The sequence below is a fragment of the Trichomycterus rosablanca genome, chromosome 15, assembly GCF_030014385.1.
Source record: "Trichomycterus rosablanca isolate fTriRos1 chromosome 15, fTriRos1.hap1, whole genome shotgun sequence".
Taxonomy (NCBI): domain Eukaryota; kingdom Metazoa; phylum Chordata; class Actinopteri; order Siluriformes; family Trichomycteridae; genus Trichomycterus; species Trichomycterus rosablanca.
The window spans coordinates 2970509-2992291 of record NC_086002.1 but is presented as its reverse complement, the minus strand read 5'-3'; the positions used below and the strand labels follow the sequence as shown (position 1 = coordinate 2992291).

The 21783-nt window shown below is 40.7% G+C and overlaps 3 protein-coding genes across 3 annotated transcripts; all 3 read left to right on the top strand.

Annotated features, from left to right (window-relative positions):
- On the top strand, positions 1 to 1381 carry LOC134329534 (endonuclease domain-containing 1 protein-like; the record flags this gene model as incomplete). Its single annotated transcript, XM_063010819.1, has 2 exons — positions 1 to 171; positions 557 to 1381. Coding segments are annotated over 2 exons (879 nt in total), but the record flags the coding sequence as incomplete, so codon positions are not given.
- Positions 1382 to 4763: 3382 nt separating this feature from the next.
- On the top strand, positions 4764 to 6574 carry LOC134329359 (endonuclease domain-containing 1 protein-like). The gene is made up of 2 exons (XM_063010598.1): positions 4764 to 5122; positions 5488 to 6574. The coding sequence occupies exons 1-2, from the start codon at positions 4823 to 4825 to the stop codon at positions 6385 to 6387; spliced, it is 1200 nt and encodes a 399-aa protein (XP_062866668.1). The 5' UTR covers positions 4764 to 4822; the 3' UTR covers positions 6388 to 6574.
- A 1262-nt stretch (positions 6575 to 7836) lies between these two features.
- LOC134329533 (endonuclease domain-containing 1 protein-like) lies at positions 7837 to 10098 on the top strand. The gene is made up of 2 exons (XM_063010818.1): positions 7837 to 8133; positions 8848 to 10098. Exons 1-2 carry the CDS (start codon positions 7837 to 7839, stop codon positions 9457 to 9459), a joined length of 909 nt encoding a protein of 302 aa, XP_062866888.1. The 3' UTR covers positions 9460 to 10098.
- Positions 10099 to 21783: the final 11685 nt, after the last annotated feature.

Sequence of the window (21783 nt, the reverse complement as noted above, 5' to 3'; positions counted from 1 at the left end):
TGCCGACCCAAATGGAATCAGATCTCCACCAACTCGATTTTATGGTTCTCAGTACAAGTTAAATATGCTACATATTACGACACAGACAACAAAATCCCGGTGTACTCAGCCTACAAGTTTGAGGGTGTTGGTAACTGTGATAGGAAAAAGTCATGGTTTATTGAACCTCAGGTACGTATGATTTACATCACTGTAACCATTTCTTATTATATAACTATTACAAAGAATTATTTAATAAAATAACCTTTGATATATAAAGACATGATAAGAATTTACATGATCGCATAAAAATAATTTACTTTTTGAAGCATTGTGGTTTTATTTTAGCTCATTCTTTTTGGCAAACAATTTTCATATTTCTCGGGTCCCTCTGATGGACTCTTACTTACAAAATCCCATCAAAATCAAAATCCTGGATTGTAATTAATGTGATTTCCCTGTGCACACTTGGTTTTGCTTAAAATACAGGTAATTTATGAAGTCTGTCCTGTTTAAGATGCAACCTCAATTTTCTTCTCCTCATATTTTCTTTTACTTTTTTATCCACATGCTACAGCTTTACCAGCAAAATGGAAATAAAAACATGGTACTTCAGGGAAAAGTACCGCACAGGATATGTGGAATCAAACAGGCTCTGAATAGAGACTACACAGGATCTGGCTACCATAAAGGGCACCTGGCTCCAGTCTCTCACACCAACACACAAATCTGCTCTGATGCCACCTTTACTCTCACCAACGCCGCCCCACAAGACGGTTCTTTCAATGAAGGTCAATGGCGGAAAGCTGAACTGGAAGTGTCTAACATCCTTAAAAATAAATGTTTGAATAGGGGTCTGTCTGCCTACTTAGTTACTGGTGTGGTACCAGGTAATAAAAATATAAATAACAGAGTGAACGTGCCCAGTTACTTCTGGACAGCCTACTGCTGCCTTGATAACAATAAGAAACCTAAAGTCTCAGGTGGTTATTACGGAGCAAATAAAAACGAGCCTGTGAATTCTGTGTCAGAGAGTGATCTCGAGAGTTTTCTGACAGGTGTCTATGGAAAAGGTCAGTTCCAGCTGTTTGGTATTGGATGCATGGATGTGAAGCGTCAAGACAGGCCGGAGCATTTTAATTTGTTTTTGTCCAGGATAAGATCAGGCATCAGGGAAGGTAAAGTCAAGCCAGCAATTTGTGGAACAGATTTTGATTTTGCTTGTTCCAGGCGAAGATCATCTGACGAGGAAGATGATTTGGATTTTCTAGCTATAGGCCGATAATAAGGAGATACCAATTGCTTAGGTTGAACTAGTACCAGTTTAACCCAAATATGTAAAATGATTAAAGCTTAACAAACTAATAAAACTCAGAAATCAGTAATGTGTTGATCAACATAATGTTTTTCATTCTTATTTTTATTCAACTGGTCTATCAGTGAATTTTAATACAATTATTTATCACCAGATTTTTTACTTTCCTTGTTTCTTGTTTGATAATTTTTTTGTTTCTCGCATTTAATAAATAAAGTATCTGCAATGAATCTATAGAGTCTTTTTCTTCTTGTTTTATATAGAAATATGTGTGTGTGTGTGTGTGTGGGTGTGTGTGTGTGTGAGTGTGTGTGTGTGTGTGTGTGAGTGTGTGTGTGTGTGTGTGTGTGTGTGTGTGTGTGTGTGTGTGTGTGACTCAGAGTCTCCATTTTACTGGTAGAGCTTAACCTAAGATGTTTGAAGCCCATTCAGTCAAAAGAGCGCCGGTGAGTTTGGGAACCAACAAATGAAACTTGATAGAGTATACAGCGTTTGAGATGTTAATATTGTTATGAACTAGAACTGTATGTGTAGAGTTTGCATGTTCTCCCTGTGTCGGTGTGGGTTTCCTCCCACAGTTACCCCTTACATGAGGGGTCACCAACCTTTTCAAGCCTGAGAGCTACTTCAAGGGTTCTAAATAATACGTAGGGCTACTTGTTTGTTACAAACTTCCTGAATAGCATAAAGTTAATGAAATGATTATTATTATTATCATCATCATCATTATTATTAATATTAGAAATATTCATAAATATGAAGAGACATGAATAACAACGAAATGAAAATATGGAATATGAAAATAGAAAAATGAATAACAACGATTTACCATGGTAGGAAAAATAAATATTTCAACATGTAACATTATTTATCTTTATAAATCTAAATCTGTTTCAATATTTGAAAGTCAGCTCTGATATTTTTGTACCATTTTTTTAAGGAAATCATTCAAAGTCAAATCTTCAAATCATGTCCCGTTTGTTTTGACCTGGTGTACTCAGCCTACAGGTTTGAAAGTGCAGTAATAGGACAAATAAATGGTTTATTGAACCTCAGGTACGTATGATTTACATCACTGTGTAACAACTTCAATGCTTAATAAAAAAAATAATAGTCTTTGATATATAAAGACATGATAAAAATTAACATACATAAAAAGAATTTACTTTTTGAAGCATTGTGGTTCAATTTTAGCTGGTTCTTTTTGGAAAGCAATTTTTAAATTTCTCGGGTCCCTCTGATGGACTCTCACTTACAAAATCCTGGATTGCAATTAATGTGACTTTCCTGTGCTCATCTGGTTTTGCTTAAAATGTAGGTCATTTATGAAAATCTGTCCTGTTTGAAATGCAACTTTAATTTTCTTCTCCTCATAATTTCTTTTACTTTTCGTTACCTAAATGTTACAACTTGACCAGCAAAATGGAAATAGAAACATGGCACCTCAGGGAAAAGTACCGCTCAAGATACCTGGAATCTGTCATTTAGTTTTTAAAAGGACGATTATTTTAAGGCACTTTAAGTGTTTTGCTGAGACAAATTTGTTTGTTTCTGCTGTGAGTTGAAGTTTCATTATGTTGGTTCCTCCATCATGACAGAACCAAAACCAGAAAAGTTTCTTCACTCTCTAATTTCTCAGTAAATTCAGCATTACAGCAGGAAGGTTCTGGCTTCGAACTTCAGGCAGGGTGGTCCCGGGTTTCTTCTGTGTGGAGTTTGCATGTTCTCCGCGTGTCTGCGTGGGTTTCCTCCGGGAGCTCCGGTTTCCTCCCACAGTCCAAAAACATGCAGTCAGGTTAATTTAATCGGAGACACTGAATTGCCCTATGGGTGAATGTGTGTGTGTGTGTGTGTGTGTGTGTGTGTGTGTGCCCTGCGATGGACTGGCGCCCCGTCCAGAGTGTTACTCTTTGCCTAGCACCCATTGAAAGCTGGGATAGGCTCCAGCACCCACCTCGCGACCCTAATTGGATAATTCACCAGTGGTGGATACTCACAGAGAAAGGTCACGCTATGCCCTATGTGTTCCTCCACTCCTTATTCTAACGCCTTGAACAGACAGCAGGAGTCTGAGGAGAAAAGCCTATCCGACCTTCTGTTCCTCTGGGGGCTTCCCTCCCCCAGAACCTGAACTACATTTTTAGGCTTTTGGCTGTATAGTGTATAAAAGCCGGCCAAATTGCTCATTAACTTTATTCATTGTGCCTACGGTCTCACTGCGCTGAATAAAAAAAATGTTTTTTTATAGCAGGTTTATACTGGGAGAAAGCGAACACATTAAAAATTAGACCTGTTTTTAACCATGTACCAGTCTAAACTGTTCTGTTCTTCCTGTAAACAGTCTAAAAGTTTTAATGTTGGACCTCACTACACTTCAGGTGAGCTTGAGCCCAGAGAAGTCTGTGCAGTTCCTGAACATTGCTGACCACCTCCTTGTATCTACACTCACTGTCCATTTTATCAGCTCCACTTACCATAAAGAAGCACTTTGTAGTTCTACAATTACTGAATGTAGTCCATCTATTTCTCTGCATGCTTTGTTAGCCCCCTTTCACTCTGTTCTTAAATGGTCAGGACTCCCACAGGACCACCATAGAGCAGGTATTATTTAGGTGGTGGATGATTCTCAGCACTGCAGTGACACTGACATGGTGGTGGTGTGTTAGTGTGTGTTGTGCTGGTATGAGTGGACTTAAACACCTCACTGTCACTGCTGGACTGAGAATAGTCCACCAACCAAAAACATCCAGCCAACAGCGCCCCGTGGGCAGCGTCCTGTGACCACTGATGAAGGTCTAGAAGATGAGCGACTCAAACAGCAGCAATAGATGAGCGATCGTCTCTGACTTTACATCTACAAGGTGGACCGACTAGGTAGGAGTGTCTAATAGAGTGGACAGTGAGTGGACACGGTATTTAAAAACTCCAGCAGCGCTGCTGTGTCTGATCAACTCATACCAGCACAACACACAATAACACACCACCACCATGTCAGTGTCACTGCAGTGCTGAGAAGGATCCACCACCTAAATAATACCTGCTCTGTGGTGGTCCTGACCATTGAAGAACAGCATGAAAGCAGGTTAAAAAAGTATGCAGTCAGTAATTGTAGAACTACAAAGTGCTTCTATATGGTAAGTGGAGCTGATAAAATGGACAGTGAGTGTAGAATCAAGGAGGTGGTTTTAATGTTATGGCTGATCGGTGTATGTGCTACTGTGCATAATACAGTCTTTATTCTTGTGTCCAAAAGAATTCAGCACAAACACAGATAGCACTGAAGGACATCAAGCGTTTTTTTAGTTGCATTTCTCAAACACCTTTTCCTGGTCAGGGTCAGGGTCAGGTCCATCTGCTTTTACTTCCCTGTTTGTAATGGGAAGGATGGACGTAGCTGCCACCGATTCTGCATCACCTCATGGTTTATAAAGAACGTTTCTGGGGCGTCAATTCAGCCACTGCATTGAAGTTGAAGAAAGGAGATTGTCTTCATCATCCTCATCATCGTTCATTTCTCTGTTTTCCACCATGAAGCTTGTTGGTGCTGCGTTGGTTCTGCTGGCCATCAGTGGCTGTTCGGCTGAAGTCGTGGAAGAGTTTTTTGCGAGTTGCGATGAATTTTTTGCTGACCCGTATGGAATCGCATCTCCACCAACTAGATTTTATGAGCCTCAGTACAAGCAAATCTGCCAGACTGTAAACGATAGTGTTCAATATGCCACATATTACGACACAGACAACAAGATCCCGATGTACTCAGCCTACAGGTTTTTGGGTGTTAATAACTGTGAAAACAAGTCTAGAAGTTCATGGTTTATTGAACCTCAGGTATGTAAGATTTACAACACTGTAACCATTTATTATTCTAGAACTATTACAAAGAATTATTTAATACAATAACCTTTGATATATAAAGACATGATAAGAATCTACATGATTGCATAAAAATAATTTACTTTTTGAAGCATTGTGGTTCTATTTTAGCAAATTTTTTTTGACAAGCAATTTTTAAATTTCTCGCACAAAATCCCATCAAAATCAAAATCCTGGATTGTAATTAATGTGACTTTCCTGTGCACACCTGGTTTTGCTTAAAATACAGGTCATTTATGAAAATCTGTTCTGTTTGAGATACAACCTCAATTTTCTTCTCCTCATAATTTCTTTTACTTTTTTTTATCTGAATGCTACAGCTTGACCAGCAAAATGGAGATAGAAACATGGCACCTCAGGGAAATGTATCGCGCACAATACGTGGAAACAATCAGGCTCTGAATGAAGACTACACAGGATCTGGCTACCATACAGGGCACCTGGCTCCAGTCTCTCACACCAACACACAGATCTGCTCTGATGCCACCTTTACTCTCACCAACGCCGCCCCACAAGACCCTTCTTTCAATTCAGGTCAATGGCGGGTAACTGAAAAGAAAGTGTCTGACATCCTCAGCACTAAATGTTTGAATAAGAGTCTGTCTGCTTATGTAGTTACTGGTGTGGTACCAGGTAATAAAAAAATTAAAAACAGAGTGAACGTGCCCAGTTACTTCTGGACAGCCTACTGTTGTCTTGATAACGATAAGAAACCTCAAATCTCAGGTGGTTTTTACGGAGCAAATGTAAACGAGCCTGTGAATAATGTGTCAGTGAGTGAGCTTGAGATTTTACTGAAAGATAAATATAAAAAAGGTTCGTTCCAGCTGTTTGGTAAGGTAGGCTGCGTGAAGCTTCAAGGTCCTGAGGCTTTGAATTTGGAGAGGTGCAGGAACAGATCAAGAATCGTGGAAGAGTATGCTAGAGATCTTGTTTCAGGTACAATAAAGCCAAGATCAATATATGAACGCAACTGTGCCAGACGTTACGCTTCTGCTAGTTCCAGGCAAAGAAAACTTATCGTGAAACATTGTGCTGTAAATCTTTTAAGTATTTCTATTTTTAAGCCAATATCAAAAATAGATGACTTTTGTGGAACAGTTTTTGGCTTTGCTAGTTCCAGGCCAAGATCATCTGACGAAGAATATCCTGCGATATTGAGAACTGAGAAAGATAATGATGATGATTTGGATTTACCAGTTCAAACCAAATATGTTTAATGATTAAAGCTTAACAGACTAATAAAACTCAGAAATCAGTAATGTGTTGATCAACATAATGTTTTTATTTCTCATTTTTATTCAACGTGTATCTATCAGTGAATTTTAATACAATCATTTATCACCAGATTGTACTTTGATATTGTTTTTGTTTCTGGCATTTATTCAATAAAGTATCTGCAATAAATCTGAAAAGTCTTTATATTCTTCTTGTTTTATATAGAAATGTGTGTGTGTATGTGTATGTGTGTGTGTGTGTGTGTGTGTGTGTGTGACTTGGAGTTTGGGAACTAACAAATGAAACCTGATACAGTATACAGTGTTTGAGATGTTGATATTGTTATGAACTAGATGTATTTTACTAGTACAATCTAAAATGTCATTTACAACATGATGTTATTTTAAGATTTCATTGTTTATTGTGCAAAACACAACATGAAATACTGCTCTGTGGTGGTCCTGTGGTGGTCCTGACCATTGAAGAACAGGGTGAAAGCAGGCTAAAAAGGCATGTAGAGAAACAGATGGACTACAGTCAGTAATTGTACAACTACAAAGTGCTTCTATATGGTAAGTGGAGCTGATAAAATGGACAGTGAGTGTAGAAATAAGGAGGTGGTTTTAATGTTATGGCTGATTGATGTATGTGCTTGTGATGACGACCTTGATCACGCCGTCATCCCATCTGCATTTTCCTTTTATGTTCAAACACGCTATAAAAGCGAAGTCAGCTCACCTGAAGATGATGCGCACATGTGATTATGTATACCCAAACAGTTAATAAGACCTCCCTAGAAGAGCGAATGGTTTAAACCCGAATGCGATGGCGCGAAATGGAGCGCATTTAAACGGCTCTTCAGTGGTGCGTCAGGGGGGAATAGCTCATTCTGAGTGTGGAGGAGTAAGGAGAAGGACTGTTAATATAAATGATTCTGTGGTGGAAAAGAATCCCAGTAGTCCTGGTTAAAACATTTACCCAGCTTGTATATATTGTAGATATGGTTGTAAATAGTTTTGAATAATTTGGACCTGTAACTAATAAATAAACACGTCTGGTTGGACATAAGTCTCTTGTGCAGTGGTTTTCCTCGCTCCTCTCCTTGACTGCTATGACTACGTAGTTAACAGTACCACAGTGCTACCGTGCATAATACAGTCTTAATTATTGTGTCCAAAAGAATTCTGCACAAACACAGATAGCACTGAAGGACATCAAGCGTTTTTTCAGTTGAATTTCTCAATCACTTGTTCCTGGTCTGGGTCGGGTCGGGTCCGTCTGCTTTTACTTCCCTGTTTGTAATGGGAAGGACGAACGTAGCTGCATCACCTCATGGTATATAAAGAACGTTTCTGGGACTGAGGCGTCAATTCAGCCACTGCGTTGAACTTGAAGAAAGGAGATTGTCTTCATCATCCTCTTCATCATCGTTCATTTCTCTGTTTTCCACCATGAAGCTTGTTGGTGCTGCGTTGGTTCTGCTGGCCATCAGTGGCTGTTCGGCTGATGTCGTGCAAGATTTTACTAAGAATTGCAGTAAATTCTTTGCCAACCCAGATGAAATCGCAACTCCACCAACTAGATTTAACGAGCCTCAGTACAAGCAAATCTGCCAGACTCTGAACGATAGTGTTGAATATGCTACATATTACGACACAGCCAACAGGATCCCGGTGTACTCAGCCTACAGGTTTGAAGGTTTTAAAAACTGCAGTGGTAGGCAAGGGTTGTGGTATATTGAACCTCAGGTACGTATGATTTACAACACTGTGTGTCTTATTCTAGAACTATTACAAAGAGTAATTTAATAAAATATGTCAGCACAAATAACCCACTGAAAATGAGTTCTTTACAATGTGGTTTGTGTCTTATTCTAAGTATAAACTTTTTGCAGCATTTTGGCCTTTAAAACCATCTTAAAATTCCTCAAGTCCCTTTGACAGACCTGCAATTTCAAAATGCCATGCATATTTTTCTAACAGTTCAACAAAGCGAGTGGCTATAGTCAATGCAGGTACCTTATGTTATACCCCAATAAAAGAGGAAGTCGTGAATTACTGCTTGAAACTTCCTACGCACTGATCAGCTTAAAGTAGTAAAATATAAATGAAAAATTCTTTACTTACATTTTCTTTCTAAGAATTAGGCAATAATTGTGGCACATGGTTTTGTTAATAATATTTATTTCTTGATGAGGAATACATTTACTTTGAGTAGCAGTCTTTTTTTTTTTTTTTTTACTAAGTGTGAAATTAAGCTAATAAGGTGATTGAAAGACTCATCTTTACCAGGAATGGAGTACACTGATCCGTCATAACATTAGCACCACTAAAAAAGGCCTAACTTGCAATCAATGTGACTTCCCTGTGTGCATGTATGGCTTTGCTCAAAATGTATATAATACATGAACGTGCCTCCTGATATGAACATCTCCTCCTAATTTATTTAACTTTTTGCTACAGCTTGACCAGGAAGATGGAGATAGAAACATGGCACAAAAGAAAACGGTACCGTCCAAGTTACGTGGAAAACATCAGGCTTTGAACGAAGACTACAAAAACTCTAGCTACGATAGAGGGCACCTGATTCCACTCTATTACGCCAAGACAAGGAGCTGCGCCACCGCCACCTTTACTCTCACCAATGCTGCACCGCAAAACCATACTTTTAACAATGACGAATGGAAGAAAACTGAACAGAAAATGGGTAAAATCCTCAGCACTAACTGCTTGAATGTGGGTCTGTCTGCCTACGTAGTTACTGGTGTGATACCAGGTAATGAAAAAATAAATAACAGAGTGAACGTGCCCAGTTACTTCTGGACATCCTACTGCTGCCTTGATAACAATAATAAACCTCAAATCTCAGGTGGTTATTATGGAGCAAATATAAACAACCCTGTGAATAATGTGTCAGTGAGTGACCTCGAGATTTTACTGACAAATGAGTATAAGAAAGGTCAGTTCCAGCTGTTTGGTAATGGAAGCTGTATGGCTGGTCAAGGCAGTACTGAGGCTTTTAATTTGGACAGGTCCAGGACAGGGTTATTTATCAAGAAAGATAATGATAAATAGTTTTGGTTCTGCTAATTCCAGAGAAAGATCTAGAATTGAACGCATTTGTGCCCAACGTTTCATGCCAAGATCACCTATTGAGGAACATTATCCTAGACGTTATGCCTCTGCTAGTTCCAGGCTAAGATCACCTACTGATGAAAGGTGTGCTAGATATTTTGCTTTTGCTAGTTCCAGGACAAGATCAAGAATTGAACGCGTGTGTGCTAACCGTTATGGTTTTGCTAGTTCCAGGCTAGAATCACCTGTCGAGGAAGATCATTCTGGACCTTTTGGTTTTGCAAATTCCAGGCCAAGATCAAGAACTGCTGACATTTGTGCCAGATATTTCCGTTTTGCTCGTTCCAGGCCAGAAAGAAGAATTATGGAAGATGATGATTATTGATTTGGATTTGCTAGTTATAGGTCAGGATCAGTAATAATGAGATTATACTAGTTGCTCTAGTTGAGCTCGTACATTTATCATCACCAGTTCAAACCAGATACATTTATTGATTAAAGCTTAACAGACTAATAAAACACAGAAATCAGTAATGTGTTGATCAACATGATGTTTTCATTTTCATTATTAATCAATGTGTATCTATCAGTGAATTTTAATACAATCCTTTATCACCAGATTGTACTTTGATTTTCTTGTTTCTGGGATTTAATCAATAAAGTTTCTGCAATTAATCCAAAAAGTCTTTATTTTCTTCTTGTTTTGTATAGATATACACCGATCAGCAATAACATTAAAACCACCTCCTTGTTTCTATACTCACTGTCCATTTTATCAGCTCCACTTATCATATAGAAGCACTTTGTAGTTCTACAATTACTGACTGTAGTCCATCTGTTTTTCTACATGCTTTGTTAGCCCCCTTTCATGCTGTTCTTCAATGGTCAGGACCCCCACAGGACCACCACAGAGCAGGTATTATTTAGGTGGTGGATCATTCTCAGCACTGCAGTGACACTGACATGGTGGTGGTGTGTTAGTGTGTGTTGTGCTGGTATGAGTGGATCAGACACAGCAGCGCTGATGGAGTTTTTAAACACCTCACTGTCACTGCAGGACTGAGAATAGTCCACCAACCAAAAGTATCCAGCCAACAGCGCCCTGTGGGCAGCGTCCTGTGACCACTGATGAAGGTCTAGAAGATGACCAACTGTAGGTGGTAGCAATATCCTCCTGAGACCCAGCAATTCATTTTTGTCCTCTGTGGCAGGAATGAGTCTGAGAGAATGAGTCTCAAGCACCATTTATGCCCGACTAAAATGCCAGAGTGGACTGATTCAGATTTTGAAAAGTTAATTAATGACATAGTAAAGAAACACATTAATAAACAAAGGAGAAGTCAGTATTTTTCATCCAAAGGTTTCACTGTTGATAAAGTATGGACTCTGGCTGAGTGTTGGCTATGGCCTCAAGCATGACTCCGTCAAGGAATGTCTTTTTGTTAATAAGCAATACTGGGAATGCAGGTTAAAATCTATGGATGACAAGTTAAAAGAAGCTGAGGCAAAGATTGTAGAACTAACCAATGAGTGTAAAAAGCATAAAACAGCTGCTATAAATGCCCAGAGAACATGTACAGAGGTCAGCCATGCTACACAGAGGATGAAAATCCTCCAGCATCAAATAGGCTATGTCCAGAATGAACTGTGAATTCCTTGAGTAATGAAACTGACCACTCTGATGGGTCACAACTCCTTTCATCTGACGAGGATTTTGACCATGCTAGTGGTAAAGTATCTTTTTCAAGACACATTCAGATGCGACCTGTGAGAATTGTATCATCAGAGGTACATAATAGGGGAGGTGAAATCAGGGAAACTCGACTAGAGGTCAGCCATGTTCCCTTTAGAAGCAGCCACGCTGGATAAACTACCCAAAGAATTTAAACCTCCAAGGGAATGGATTAGCTGTAAGTGTCAACCAATTTGCCCAGCTGCTTCAGCCTATCTGTGTGCTATCAGTACAGTATCTGAGAACCACGTTTTTGTCGATGTTCAAATCAGAGAACAGAATTTTTCTTGTAGACACAGGGGCTTAAGTCACTACTCTGTCAGAAAAGATTTGCGTATCTTTAGGAATACCTTTAATTAAGGTAATGCTGGTATTCCCTTAACTTAATCTAAGTATCTGTTAATCTAGGGCCTAATTAACAATTTCATTGCAATTTTTGGTAGGAAAAGTTGAATATATTTTTAGTATGTATTTTCTGAGGGAGCTGAACTGCTCTTTGTTAATTTCTGCTGATTCTTGTGTTTGGAATATTGATATTGATAATGTTCTTTTAAGTAGTGAGAATGAGGAAACACATGACACAGATATGAGGGCATTTCCTGATTGTTTGGCTAGCAAAGGACACAGTTGCATTGTGCTGGTGTGCAATATTTGTGACAATGAATTACCCAGGGTATTAAAGGAATTTTGCCTGCTAGAAGCTCTGCAATTAATGCAATGCCACTGCCAACTACAGTGCACATATTGCGAGCTTTCTCAGGTCTATGCAATTACTGGAGACCCTGGATAGATTCTTATGCTGCAATTTCACAACCACTATACGATCTGCTTAAAGGTAACCCTGGACAACCCGTCATGAACGCTAGAACAAACCAGTAATAGTCAAAGGTCCTCATTCTGTGTCAGCACTACTCAATAATGGTCGTGTCTTGTCAGTGACAGCCTCCAGATGGGGTAATTGGCTTGCAGTTTTGACAGCTCTTAACGTGGTAATTCAGACTGCACACATGAACTCTTATTTTCCTCTCTTATGATGTCTTCACTGAGGAAGGAATTATCTACTCCTCATCCTGTTTTTAAAGATGATGACCTCTCGATAACCCTGATTTGATTCTTTTTACAGACGGTTCCTCAACCCACAATGATGGTCAGCGTAGATCTGGATGGGCAGTAACTGACAGCTAACAAACTTTAGCCAGCGGTAGTCTTCCTCCTTCTTACTCAGCCCAGCAGGCTGAGTTAGTGGCCCCAACTGAAGCATGTTTTGGACAATTGTGGAAACATAGAGGTTTCCTGACGGCTGCAGGTACCCCTGCCCTGTTAAAAATACTTATTTGATGCAGAATCTTTTAAAGGCAGTTCACTTACCCACAGATTTAGCTATTGTAAAAGTCAAAGCACACAGTGGGGGGCATTTAATTTAAAGCACAAGGCAACAGACTTGCTGATGAAGCGGCTAAAAGGGTAAGTTTTTTACCACCAGCAAGCACTGCATCGCTTACTAACACTAACGAGTGTAGCAGTAATAACATATCTTCCATTCTTAAGTTACAGTCTGATTCTCCTAACTGGGAACTGTGGACATGACTGGATTCAGGTGCAAAAGTTGCTCCAGATGGTGTCTGGACCAAAAGGGAAAAATCTGTTACACATGAATCATTACTTCCTTACTTAGCTACTCAGAAATCATTTAATGACTTCCTTACTTAGCTCCATGACTGTGTTCGATATAACCTTGTGAACTGATGAACCGTGTGTAATGAGTAACTACCGTTCCTGTCATGAATGTAACCAAAAGTGTAAAAACATGATGTTAAAATCCTAATAAACAATAAACTTTACTTAGCTACTCAGAAACATTTCATTACTTCCTTACTTAGCTACACAGCCACATATTTTTTAGGCCACATTGGGGTGGCAAAGATGGTTAATAAGTCCTTAGAACCTAGATGGAATGGCCCATATCATGTTCTGCTAATTACTGATTCAGCAGTGAAGTTTGAGGGAGAGATAAGATGGATTCATGTTTCTCATTGTAAGGTTGTGTCTGCTCCTCTGAATTGAGTGTTAGGGTCAGTAAGAGGAGGGGTGGGTAATGTACAGAGCCACAGAGAAGAACTATAGTTTTTAGACTATGGGGGCCAAACTCTGTTGGTGAAGATTTTTCCACACACTGTAGAATAGAATAGAATAGAATAGAATCTTTATTGTCACTATACACAGGTACAATGAAATTTCAAATGACATCTCTCCAATAGAGTAGCAGCAGTAGAGAAGACAGTAGTAGTAATCACAAAAAAATATTTACACTAAAAAATAAGATACAAATAAAAATCTTTGCACTCTTAAGTAAATTTACATTTAACTTTAGCTTTACATATTAAATACTGACTGTGTGTGCAAATGTGTGACCCGTAGTCCTGTGTTTATGTGTGTGCTCAGTGTATTTCAGTTCTGTAATGTGTGATGGAGGCCACAGCTCTAGGAAAAAAGCTGTTCCTTAGTCTATTTGCACGTGCTTTTATTGTCCTGAATCGTTTGCCTGAGGGTAGTAGCTGATACAGTGTGTGTCCGGGGTGTGTGGTGTCTTTGATGATGCTGCTAGCCTTCTTCCTCAGTCGGCTAGCATACAACACATCCAGGTGTGAAAGTTCTGTGCCAATAATCCGCTGAGCTGTTTTCACCACCAGATGCAGATCTTGAATACCACACTGTGAAAAGGTCAGAATACTTTCTATTGTGCTCCTGTAAAAGTTTGCCAGTAGTTTCTGGGGCCTTTTTCAGCTTCCTTCTTTGTTGAGCCTTCTTAATCAGGTGTGAGGTGTTAACGGTCCACGTCAGCTGGTCAGACACGTAGACTCTCCATGGATGTGTGGTCTATCTCCTTTGTTCTTTAAAAGTCAATGATGATCTCCTTGACCACTTTATCATAGTGGCCCCTTCTACAGGACAGATAGTGAGGAGCAGCAAGAAAACTTACATGACAAATAAATAAATTAAATTAATTCATTAAAGAGACTAAACTCAATGAGGAACAGTTCACTGCATACAATTCTTGTGTCTCCCACAGAATACGGGTGTCGTTTTGTTCCGGTGCCTGGTTGCCACACCGCTATTTTTTAGCAACAGTCTATGCTCAGTACATTGTTCCCTGGGCGGCTAATTGGGGTCGTCGTGGGCAGTGCTGGTCATAAGGTAGGTTTTTATCATGTTGTATATAGTCTCTTTTATTGAGTTGAGATTCATGGCGGGTACCCCTGTTTAGGCATGTGGATTGGCGTGCTTGATAACGGGTGTGTATAGAAGTCGGTGCTGGTAGGTATTACATTTAATTGTTGTGGTTACAATGCAAGTTGTAATGCAACTTGTAAAGTGTGTGGTTGGGATTCGGGGTAGAGCGTTTGTTTATTTCATTAGATCGTGACTGCATGGTGTTGATGGGGCATGAACGTTCCTGCTGCTTAATGGTATTTGCATTTATTGGCATTTATACATTTATACAGCATTATGTCCAGCATGTTGGTTTGAGGTGACTTGGGCTTTGTAATGTGGCGCTTTATCATGCTGGAAGTTATGGCCATAAATGATGCATACAGATGGAAAAGAATTCTCCAACAGACCAAGACCCGACGGTGAATGATTAATATTAGGGGGCACAATGTCCGCCAAGAAAACATTTCCAACACCGTGACACCACTACCAGCCAAAACTATTGACACAGGCTTGGTTGGATCTCTGGATTCATGTTGTTTATACCAAGTTCTAAGCCTACCATCTTTTTTCCCCCAATTATCTCCTCTAATCTAGTCGTGACCAATTTACCCTGATTGCTCCTCTATACTGATTCGACCCTTCACCGCTGACTGAGGACGCCCCTCAACTGACATGCGCCCCCTCCGGCACGTACAGTCAGTACAGACTGCATTTTTCACTTGCATGAGTCCAGTTCATACACTGACGGGCACTGTGTACGGAGGGCCACACCCCCATCAGCATTATTCCTCAGTCCTGTGCAGGCGCCATCAGTCAGCCAGCAGGGGCCGCAGTCGCACCAGTTATGAGGACCTATGATCCGACTTTTTTATCCCATGAACAACAGCCATCAGTAACAATCATTGTCCAGCCCAGTCGGAAAGGCAGAGCTGAGATTCGATACGATGTATTAGAAACCCCAACTCTGGTGTGCTAGCGTACGTTTTACCGCTGCGCCACCTGAGCGGCTCCGACCCTACCATCTTTATGCTGCAGTAGAAATAAAGATTATTCAGTCCATGCAACGTTTCTCCAACCTGTCTCGTTGTAGCCTTAGATTCCTGTTATTGGCTTAAAGTAGTAAAAGCAATTTGGACATTTGCTCCTGAAGCCCATATAGCTTAAAGTTTGATGTTTTGTGCCTTTTGAGATGTTTTTTCTCACCACAGTGACAAAATTTTTTTTACAGACTTTCATTAAGCTTGAACCAGTCTGGCTGTTCTCGTTTTTCTCTCATAGACGAGTCGTTTCTGCAATCAGTAGTTTCTTAGTACAACCCCAATTCCAATGAAGTTGGGACGTTGTGTAAAACATAAATAAAAACAGAATACGATGATTTGCAAATCCTTTTCAACCCATATTCAATTGAATACACTACAAAAACAAGATATTTAATGTTCAAACGGATAAACTTTATTGTTTTTTGCAAATATTCACTCATTTTGAATTTGATGCCTGCAACACGTTCCAAAGAAGTTGGGACAGGGGAATGTTTACCACTGTGTTACATCACATTTCCTTTTAACAACACTCAATAAGCGTTTGGGAACTGAGGACACTTGCAGCTGCGAGTTCCCTATTTAAGGGGGCGTCGCCAGACTGCAGGCGTCGCACCTTTGTCTTCTGTTTTGGGCTTTGCTGCACTACACCAGCCTTTTCCTTTTTCAGGGCAAGATCGGTTACCCCAGGCGCTGATAGAGCGGTTGGGTGTGTAGGTTGCAAGGCTGAGGTAATTTAGGGTTTTGTTTCTCTGATTAGGGAAAGCCGGTGCGATTACGTGCAGCCCACGTGCTGTGGTTTGTTTTGGCGTTGTTAGACACCCCCCGCTTGCATGGTTAGCAGCGGGCTAGTCTTCTTAAGGCGCTTCCTGATTCCCGGGTTCACCGTTGCCTATTTGGCTGAGCGGTTAAAACACCGCTCTCTTACCGGTGCAACCCCGGTTCGAATCCGCGCCTCGCTTCTAAACTCTTTTTCCCCCTTATTCAGATCGGCTCCTTCCCAGCAACTCTATACTGGTGACAATGCCGATCCGGCTTACTATCCGGGGATCCGCCTTTCACTACGCTCCTTACAAGCGTAAGGAGTTGTTCTGCTCTCAGCCACGCCGTAGCATAGCGAGATACGCATTCACCTCCTGTGGCGGTCCTGACCATTGAAGAACAAGGTGAAAGCAGGTTAAAAAGGTATGTAGAGAAACAGATGGACTACAGTCAGTAATTGTAGAACTACTAGAAAGTGCTTCTACATGGTAAGTGGAGCTGATAAAATGGACAGTGAGGGTATAAACAAGGTTTTAATGTTATGGCTGATCGTTGTATGTGCTACCGTGCATAATCAAATCTTAATTCTTGTGTCCAAAAGAATTCTGCACAAACACAGATAGCCCTGAAGGGCATCAAGGGTTTTTTCAGCTGAATTTCTCAATCACTTGTTCCTGGTCAGGGTCGGGTCGGGTCCATCTGCTTTTACTTCCCTGTTTGTAATGGGAAGGACGGACGTAGCTGCATCACCTCATGGTATATAAAGAAAGTTTCTGGGACTGAGGCGTCAATTCAGCCACTGCGTTGAAGTTGAAGAAAGGAGATTGTCTTCATCCTCTGTTTTCCACCATGAAGCTTGTTGGTGCTGCGTTGGTTCTGCTGGCCATCAGTGGCTGTTCGACTGAAGTCGTGCAAGATTTTATTGCAAGTTGCAAAGATTTTTTTTGCCAACCCAGATGGAAACAGATCTCCACCAACTAGATTTGATGGTTCTCAGTACAAGCAAATCTGCCAGACTCTGAACGATAAAGTTGAATATGCTACATATTACGACACAGACAACAAGATCCCGGTGTACTCAGCCTACAGGTTTGAAGGCTTTAAAGATTGCAGTGGTAGGAAAGGGTCGTGGTTTATTGAACCTCAGGTACGTATGATTTACATCACTGTGTAACAATTTCTTCTTCTAGAACTATTACAAAGAATTATTCAATAAAATAAGAATTGACGTGATTGCAGTACACAATTGGGGCTTTATGCTAATTAAACAATCATATATATGATACAGAATGATGAGAAACAGGTATTTATGCACTTTGTGATGCTTATCCTAGGCATAAACAAAATGAATTTACTTTTTGCTACATTTTGGTCTTTAAATTTCTTGATTTCCTCTGATGGACCTAACAATTCAATGAAGCGAGTGGCTATAGTCCATGCAGGTACCTTGTGTTATACCCCATTAAAACAGGAAGTCGTGAATTACTGCTTGAAACTTCCTACGCACTGATCAGCTTAAAGTAGTAAAATATTAATGAAAAAATCTTTAGTTACATTTTCTTTTTAAGAATTAAACATGACAATAATCATGGCACATGGTTTTGTTAAAAATATTTATTTCTTGATGAGGAATAAATTTACTTTGTTTAGCAGTCTTTTTTTTTTTACTCTGTGTGAAATAAAGCTAATTATGTGATTGAAAGACTCGTTTACTCATCTTTACCAGCAATGGAATACACTGATCTGTCATAACATTAGCACCACTCACCTAATATGCTCTGACCCACCGAGACATGGACTCCACAAGACATCTAAAAGTGTCCTTTGGGATCTGTTATAGAATGGTACTTGTCGTAGTACCAGATAGTACCATATGAATCCTTCAGATGTCTTGTGGAAACCACATCTTGATGGCTCAGAGCTGTATAGACATCATATTGGGCGGGTGGTCCTTATGACTGATTGGTGTATACACTAGATGACCACTAGTGTGTGGACACCTGACAATAAGGAGTTAATATGGAATTGCCCCCCTTCTTCTTGAATGGCTTTTATCAAGACATTGGACTGTGTGTGTGGGAATTACTGTCAGTTAAAAAAACTATTGTAAGGTCAAGACTGATGTTGAACTTTTAAAAAAGGCCTAACATTAAAACCACCTCCTTGTTTCTACACTCACTGTCCATTTTATCAGCTCAACTTACCATATAGAAGCACTTTGTAGTTCTACAATTACTGACTGTAGTCCATCTGTTTCTACACATGCTTTGTTAGCCCCCTTTCATGCTGTTCTTCAATGGTCAGGACCCCCACAGGACCACCACAGAGCAGGTATTATTTGGGTGGTGGATGATTCTCAGCACTGCAGTGACACTGACATGGTGGTGGTGTGTTAGTGTGTGTTGTGCTGGTATGAGTGGATTTAAACACCTCACTGTCACTGCTGGACTGAGAATCGTCCACCAACCAAAAATATCCAGCCAACAGCATCATGTGACCACTGATGAAGGTCCAGAAGATGACCGACTCAAACAGCAGCAATAGATGAGCGATCATCTCTGACTACAAGGATGTAATGCGCACTGTGACTTGTCCAGTCTGGTTAAAAGGAGGTAGACAAGCATGGCGTGTTGACAGTGAGACCAGAGATCATCTGAATGTTACTTATTAAAGTTCATTAGAGGAACAGAAGTGAATAATGTTGCGCTCTGTGCTCGTTATGTTCCTCCACTCCTTGTTCTAACGCCTTGACCAGACAGCAGGAGTCGCTGTGCAACGGCAACAGTCTCACTGCTCTGCTTTGACACATGAAGTCACGAAAAAACTTTTTTTAGACTGATTTTTACTGGGAGAAAGCAAACACGTTAAAAATTAGACCCAGTTTTTAAACCTGTACCAGTCTAAATTGTCTGTTTGTTCCTGTAAACAGTCTAAAGTTTCAATGTTGGACCTCACTACATGTTACCACTGTACATCAGTGCATTTCAGGTGAGCTTGAGCCTCAGGGTTAGGGACAGTGGTAGCCTAGTGGGTAGAGCTTTGGGCTATCAACCAGAAGATTGGTGATTCAAATCAAGGCTCTGCTATGCAGCCACTGTTGAGTCCCTGAGCAAGGCCCTTAACCCTGTCTGCTCCACATGCCGTACGATGGCTGACCCTGCGCTTTGACTCCAGCTCCCAAAACAAGCTGGGATATGCGAAGAAAGAATTTCATTGTACTGCACAACTGTATATGTAAATATAACAAAGTATATCTTCTATCTTCTTCTTCAGAGAGGTGTGTGCAGTTTCAGGACATTGTTGACATATGTGCTACTGTGCATAATACAGTCTTTATTCTAGTGTCCAGAAGAATCTTGCACAAATACAGATAGTCCTGAAGAACATCTTGATTACATTTAAGCATTTGCCTTTTATAGGCTGTTCTCATTTCTCTCTCACCGATGTGTCGTTTCTGCAATCAGCAGGTTCTGACATTTATTAACCAGCCTGTCTAACACCATCAGATGCTCTGTGGTTTTTTCAGTTGAAGTTCTCGAACACTTGTTCCTGGTCTGGGTCGGGTCAGGTCCGGCTGCTTTTATTTTCCTGTTTGTAATGGGGAGGATGGACGTAGCTGTGTAGTTCCACCAATTCTGCATCACCTCATGGTTTATAAAGAACGTTTCTGGGACTGAGGCGTCAGTTCAGCCACTGCGTTGAACTTGAAGGAAGGAGATTGTCTTCATCATCCTCTTCATCATCATTTATTTCTCTGTTTTTCACCATGAAGCTTGTTGGTGCTCAGCCATAACATTAAAACCACCTCATTGTTTCTACACTCACTGTCCATTTTATTAGCTCCACTTACCATATAGAAGCACTTTGTAGTTCTACAATTACTGACTGTAGTCCATCTGTTTCTCTACATACTGTACTTTGTTAGCCCCCTTTCATGCTGAGCAGGTATTATTTAGGTGGTGGATGATTCTCGGCACTGCAGTGACACTGACATGGTGGTGGTGTGTTAGTGTGTGTTGTGCTGGTATGAGTGGATTTAAATACCTCACTGTCACTGCACACCAAGGCAAGGACACGTGAGCTTTCGTCAGTCCTACTGAGCATGCGCACTGTGACTTGTCCGGTCTGGTAGAAAGGAGGTAGACAAGACAAGCATGGCGTGTTGATAGTGAGACCAGAGATCATCTGAATGTTACTTATTAAAGTTCATTAGAGCAGTGGTTCTCAAACTTTTTAGACCAAGTACCACCCATTATCAAACCAAAAGTTTCAAGTACCACCTATGTTTCTCATCACAGAACCACATATGGCACACAATAATTAGGTGTGTGTGTGTGTGTGTGTGTGTGTATATATACAGGGGTTGGACAAAATAACTGAAACACCTGGTTTTAGACCACAATAATTTATTAGTATGGTGTAGGGCCTCCTTTTGCGGCCAATACAGCGTCAATTCGTCTTGGAAATGACATATACAAGTCCTGCACAGTGGTCAGAGGGATTTTAAGCCATTCTTCTTGCAGGATAGTGGCCAGGTCACTACGTGATGCTGGTGGAGGAAGACGTTTCCTCTTGCTTCTCCAAAACACCCCAAAGTGGCTCAATAATATTTAGATCTGGTGACTCTGCAGGCCATGGGAGATGTTCAACTTCACTTTCATGTTCATCAAACCAATCTTTCACCAGTCTTGCTGTGTGTATTGGTGCATTGTCATCCTGATACACGGCACCGCCATTGGATGCACATGGTCCTCCAGAATGGTTCGGTAGTCCTTGGCAGTGACGCGCCCATCTAGCACAAGTATTGGGCCAAGGGAATGCCATGATATGGCAGCCCAAACCATCACTGATCCACCCCCATGCTTCACTCTGGGCATGCAACAGTCTGGGTGGTACGCTTCTTTGGGGCTTCTCCACACCGTAACTCTCCCGGATGTGGGGAAAACAGTAAAGGTGGACTCATCAGAGAACAATACATGTTTCACATTGTCCACAGCCCAAGATTTGCGCTCCTTGCACCATTGAAACCGACGTTTGGCATCGGCACGAGTGACCAAAGGTTTGGCTATAGCAGCCCGGCCGTGTATATTGACCCTGTGGAGCTCCCGACGGACAGTTCTGGTGGAAACAGGAGAGTCGAGGTGCACATTTAATTCTGCCGTGATTTGGGCAGCCGTGGTTTTATGTTTTTTGGATACAATCCGGGTTAGCACCCGAACATCCCTTTCAGACAGCTTCCTCTTGCGTCCACAGTTAATCCTGTTGGATGTGGTTTGTCCTTCTTGGTGGTATGCTGACATTACCCTGGATACCGTGGCTCTTGATACATCACAAAGACTTGCTGTCTTGGTCACAGATGCGCCAGCAAGACGTGCACCAACAATTTGTCCTCTTTTGAACTCTGGTATGTCACCCATAATGTTGTGTGCATTGCAATATTTTGAGCAAAACTGTGCTCTTACCCTGCTAATTGAACCTTCACACTCTGCTCTTACTGGTGCAATGTGCAGTTAATAAAGATTGGCCAGCAGACTGGTCCAATTTAGCCATGAAACCTCCCACACTAAAATGACAGGTGTT

Excerpts from the sequence above, each read along its gene's own strand:
- LOC134329533 (XM_063010818.1), top strand. The coding sequence starts at position 7,837 with ATGAAGCTTGTTGGTGCTGCGTTGGTTCTGCTGGCCATCAGTGGCTGT. Across the intron at positions 8,134-8,847 it reads TGTGGTATATTGAACCTCAG|CTTGACCAGGAAGATGGAGA; the intron begins GTACGTATGATT and ends TTTTTGCTACAG.
- LOC134329359 (XM_063010598.1), top strand. The coding sequence starts at position 4,823 with ATGAAGCTTGTTGGTGCTGCGTTGGTTCTGCTGGCCATCAGTGGCTGT. Across the intron at positions 5,123-5,487 it reads CATGGTTTATTGAACCTCAG|CTTGACCAGCAAAATGGAGA; the intron begins GTATGTAAGATT and ends TGAATGCTACAG.